The sequence below is a fragment of the Ipomoea triloba genome, chromosome 1 (genome assembly GCF_003576645.1).
Source record: "Ipomoea triloba cultivar NCNSP0323 chromosome 1, ASM357664v1".
In the NCBI taxonomy this organism is placed as follows: Eukaryota; Viridiplantae; Streptophyta; class Magnoliopsida; order Solanales; family Convolvulaceae; genus Ipomoea; species Ipomoea triloba.
In genome coordinates this window covers 30094995-30100395 of record NC_044916.1, presented here as the reverse complement: position 1 = coordinate 30100395, position 5401 = coordinate 30094995, and the positions used below count along the sequence as shown (strand labels likewise).

Sequence of the window (5401 nt, the reverse complement as noted above, 5' to 3'; positions counted from 1 at the left end):
ATTTTGCAGGTAAAACTCCACACAATAATTAAATATAAAAATTAACCAGAGTGAATATTAAAAAATAATTTCAATAAAAGAAAATATATGAGTCACTTTGTATATTTTGGTAGGCATATAATATTTGATATATGGTGTTGTTATAAAAATGTCATTATTAATGGAAGTTTTAAAAAAATACATTGGCATTCTTATCATACAAGATGCGATTAATTCATACTGGCCTTATCGTAATATTTTTTTTAAAATGGTTTTTATATACTCAATACTAAAATGTTATTCACATACAGAAAGATAAAGTTAATGCAGCCTGCATGAACAACTAACTCAGTTCGTCACATGAATAAAATTTAAAAAACATAACACAGGGTCGAATTTATTTACTAAGATTTACATCTTTAAGATGCTTTGTCAGGCTGGAGATGGAGATGGGGATTAAGTTTTTGGGATCCAGATGAAATGAATGCAAATGGTATTTTAAGTTGGGGGGGAACTGAAAGCAGGAAAAAACAATGGCAAAAACTTGTGTGAGACCGTCTCACGGTGAGACGGGTCAGGTCGGATCGGATGAAGATGCAAATGTAATATGCACAAATGTCATACTTATATGCTCAAATGTAATACTAATCCTGTTAGGGTAAATGTAATACTTTTAAGGGAAAATACAATACTTTTACATTTCGATTTAAAAGTATTACATTTTTCCTCAAAAGTGTTATATTTGCCCTTATAAGTAAGGTGCACTTGTCAACATTACTTATTATGAAAAATGTATTATTTTTTCTCTTATAAGTAGCAAAAATTGTATTTTTGATTAGTGTTATATTTAAGCATATAAGTATGATATTTACGCATATAAGTATGACATTTGCATGGTGCTTTGACCCGACCCGACCCATCTCACGAATAAGGATCCGTGAGACGGTCTCACATGACTCAAAAACAATAATTGATGGAAGTGGAAAAGCAGTCAAAGATGGAGATGAAGATGAAGATGTTGGATTAGGTTGCAAATGTAAACATCATAGGATGCCACAAATACTTTCTCCTCCCAATAAGGACAGGCTGGAAGAATCCAAACCAAAACCCAAACCCCGCGACCTCACATAATTTACAAGTAATTATAGAGCCTCTAAAATGTGATTTTCACACAACAAAACAATCGAAAAACATAAAATAAATACGAATGAAAAGAAGGCCGAAAACAACCAAAAGAAAAACACCAGCGTGAGAGGAATAAAATTAACTAAAATCTTGAAAAAGCCGAGAAGCGAGGGAGCCTGTGCCTTCTTTCTTTCTTTCTTCTACACTCTGTTAAGCATCTTAACTTGCTTTTTTCCTCTCTTGTCAGTTCCATTCTTTACCTTCCTTGTTAAAGCTACTGCTGATTTCTTTACCTTAGCTCTCACTTTTTTTTTTTCTTCTTCAGTTCTTCTTCTTCTTGCTTTGCTGGATTCTATGCTCTCTCCTATTTCCTTGCCACTGAAATGAGCTGCTGAGATTTTAGCTTATTCTTCATTCATTCACCATTCTGCAATTTGATCATTTCTCCAGAAAGTAGTTTTCCTTTCCATCATTTTATTTTTCTTTTCTTCTTCTCTTTTCCCAAGAGCTGAAATTCCTCCACCGCTTGCTTCTTCAGACCTCAAAATTCCCGTCTTTCTTGACTTTCCATGTTCATGATTTCGACTTTCCTCGCCCCCAGCTTTTGGTGTAATGGTTTAGGTTTTCTCTTCTGATTCATTGTGTTGTTACTTCTTGGTAACGATCAAGAAAGGTCACAACTTTTAATTTGTTTGGCTTTGGGTGATTGAGTTTTGGCGCAATTTGTGTTTCTGATTCAATGGGGATTTGTCATGGGAAACCATTTGAACCTCCCCAGAACTTCTCTGGAGACTCAATAATCCCCAGTGAGAATGAGCATGCATTGAGTCACCATACTGGGAAAACTCCAAGGTTCCCCTTTTACAGCCCTAGTCCGTTGTTCAGTGCATTCAAGAATTCACCTGCCAATTCCAGTGTGAATTCAACCCCCCTGCGATTCTTCAAGAGGCCATTTCCTCCACCTTCACCAGCAAAGCATTTGCGGGCATTGCTTGCTAGGAGGCACGGCTCAGTGAAGCCTAATGAGGCCACTATCCCAGAAGGAAGTGAGTTTGATATTGGATTGGATAAGAATTTTGGGTTTTCCAAGAATTTTGCAAGCCACTATGAGCTTGGGGAAGAAGTGGGGAGGGGACATTTTGGGTATACTTGTTCTGCTAAGGGAAAGAAAGGGAGCTTGAAGGGTCAGGATGTCGCAGTCAAAGTCATCCCAAAATCAAAGGTTCGGTCTTTTTAACATTTATGTTTTCTTCTCGTTGGTTCTCAAGTCCTCAAGGTTATTCTGGCTATTTCTGTATGTTTATTGTGTTATTAGCTTTACAATGATTATATTTAATCTACTTTTGCTGGGCATTAGAGATAATTTCTTTTGTGTTTAGTGATGATGAGTTTTTATTGTTCTGCTTTTCTATAGATTTATGGCGAATGTCTCAGCAATGTTGCATTAATTCTTACACTGTTTTGCATAACTATCATATGGTGCAAATTGACACTTGAAATCTCTTTCATGGCATTTTTATTTATCCTCTTACAAGAGGAAGTGCTTTCAAAAATTGGCCTTTGCCTAAAGAATTTGAAGTTCTATTATTAATGCTCATTGTACTGACCTCTTTAATGAATGTACTATTTTCATGTAAAGCATTCGCTTGTTTTATCTTATTCTTAAAGAGGAATGTTTTTGCAGATGACTACAGCTATTGCCATTGAAGACGTAAGAAGAGAGGTTAACATACTGCGTGCTTTAACTGGGCATAGAAACCTTGTGCATTTTTATGATGCATATGAAGATGAGGACAATGTTTATGTAGTAATGGAGTGAGTTTGAAGATTTTGATTCTTAGCTATGATTTCTTACTTTATCCTGCTTGATATTTACTTGTTTCCTTTGGGAGTTATTCAGTCTTGTCCTACTTTAGGAACCTCTTAGGTTCTCTTGAAACATGATGCTCCTGTAATCTTCTTGTAGCAGCACGTACTTGGGGCTGTTTCTTTTAAGAATACTACTTATTTCACTTATTTAAAAAAATTACATGAAGAAATCACTATTTCCCTCATTTCTGTGCATATTTATATTTGATTTATCATGCAGTTTTTTATTCTGTTGATACTGACAAATTGGTATAGAAGGATGTCATCATCCCAAAAACTTACCTTATGCCCTTATCCCTCTGTCGAAAGCTTTTCCTAACCAGCTAAATGTTATTAGGAGAGTCAGCTTTGCCCAATACTGTTATAGTTGCCGATATTTTCAGTGCTCTTACATCTGTTAACTGTTTGTTCCCGCAGATTATGTAAAGGAGGAGAATTACTTGACAGGATACTTTCGAGGTGCATATCGTTTATCTTATTTCTATTGGGGGTTCATGTTTCCCTTCTATTGCAGTCATTGAACTTACTAATATCATTTTTTTCGGAATCAAGGGGTGGAAAATACTCTGAACAAGATGCTAAAGCTGTTATGGCACAAATTTTAAGTGTTGTCTCATACTGTCATCTTCAGGGAGTGGTTCACCGTGATCTAAAGCCTGAGGTACAAATATTCTCGAATCCCGCCAGGACTTTCTTGTCCTATAGAGCATGTTAAAAACTTTAATATTAGGTGCAGAGATTATTATTTGATAAGCATGTTAAAAACTTTATAGACTTATTAATTAGCATGCCTCTCTTATATTGGCTGATGAATACATAAATTTTTGTTTTGTATCTGCTTTACTTGCTGCTTTCTTCAAGGCCTTTTGTTCTCTGCCATGGTTTCTATTCCGTTTCAAAATAAGACAGAAAGATCGTGTCGTGTTTCTTTATTTCTGATCTGTCTACACTTAGCACATTTTCCCTCTTTTTGGGATTAACAGTTGCTTGATAAATTTGTTTCAGAATTTTCTATTTTCATCAAAGGATGAGCGTTCTCCTCTGAAGGCCATTGACTTTGGACTTTCTGATTATGTAAAACCAGGTAAAGATGGCCTAGATGTTTTTATTATATTTTAAATAATTTTTTAAAATTTCTCATCAATTACATTATAATAGACCTTTGACAAAAGAAGATTTTTGCAGATGAAAGGCTAAATGATATTGTTGGAAGTGCATATTATGTAGCCCCTGAAGTTTTGCATAGATCATATGGAACAGAAGCTGACATGTGGAGTATAGGTGTCATTGCTTATATTATTCTCAGTGGAAGCAGACCTTTCTGGGCACGGACGGAATCTGGAATCTTTCGGGCTGTTCTCAAGATTGATCCAAGCTTTGATGAAGCCCCTTGGACCACTTTGTCTTCTGATGCAGTAGACTTCGTAAAGAGATTGCTGAACAAGGATTACCGCAAGAGGCTAACTGCAGCTCAGGCTCTAAGTAAGTTACTTTAACGATAATAATTATGAATTACTTCCCGACTCCCGCAGCCACTACCTGAGTGTGTGCACTGAGTAAACCCTGCCTTGTGACCCTAGCTGGCAAGGACCACAAGGAGGTAAACCAGTTTAGGTTGCCCATAGCTGACCGGCTCAAACCAAGAAGGACAATAGGCCACACCCGCTGGGAGTCGAACTTGTAACCTTGTGGTTATCAGGTCAACAGTTTGACCAACTTGGCTGGGGTTGCCCCCGACATGTCTTATTTGTAATATTTGGATGTGGTGCACTGCAGAGTTCTGAACTTGATTTCTCATTTGTGTGTTAAGGTCATCCTTGGCTGGCTGGTCATCATGATGTCAAGATACCTCTGGATCTGATAATATACAAGCTTGTAAAAGTTTACATATATTCCTCGTCTCTAAGAAAAGCAGCGCTGAGGGTATGTTATTCTGGCTTCTTAAATTCTTCTAAATAGGAAGTTTTAATATCATATAGAATCAAAATGCAAGGATAATTCTGCTCGTGACTTGAGACATGTCAATTACATAAACTATTTTTAAAGATTATGTTTTGTTGCATTTTTTGTTCAATATTTCCAACTATACCGCCTTAGACGAATAAAATAAAAACACAAGGATAGAATACTGCTTGTGATTTGAGATATGTCAATTTCATACACTATTTTTTCTGCAGGCTATGTTTTATTATTTTCCAATTACACCACCTTAGATGGATACACATAGAACAAGTGGAAAGAAGTGATTGCCCCTTTTATAACTTGTATTCAGGAGCAAACAAAAGTGACTGATAGTTTTCAAATCACTATCTGTCACCAGATACTGCCTTCTACATACTCCCTCTGTCACATGGAGTTTGTCCCTGGAAGGATAGGCACAATTCTTTAGTGAAAGGACAAGGAGAAGAGGGGGTGGGGGGGGGGGGGG

General features: G+C 36.5%; 1 protein-coding gene across 1 annotated transcript in view; it reads left to right on the top strand.

Annotated features, from left to right (window-relative positions):
• The first annotated feature begins 1230 nt into the window (after positions 1 to 1230).
• LOC116001633 (CDPK-related kinase 1-like) overlaps positions 1231 to 5401 on the top strand; it is a 6615-nt gene continuing 2444 nt past the window's right edge. The window contains exons 1-7 of the mRNA XM_031241529.1: positions 1231 to 2326; positions 2789 to 2919; positions 3391 to 3432; positions 3526 to 3634; positions 3979 to 4057; positions 4159 to 4455; positions 4784 to 4896. Coding sequence (XP_031097389.1) covers positions 1844 to 2326; positions 2789 to 2919; positions 3391 to 3432; positions 3526 to 3634; positions 3979 to 4057; positions 4159 to 4455; positions 4784 to 4896 — 1254 coding nt within the window. The 5' untranslated portion in view covers positions 1231 to 1843. The remainder of the gene's footprint in view (positions 2327 to 2788; positions 2920 to 3390; positions 3433 to 3525; positions 3635 to 3978; positions 4058 to 4158; positions 4456 to 4783; positions 4897 to 5401) is intronic.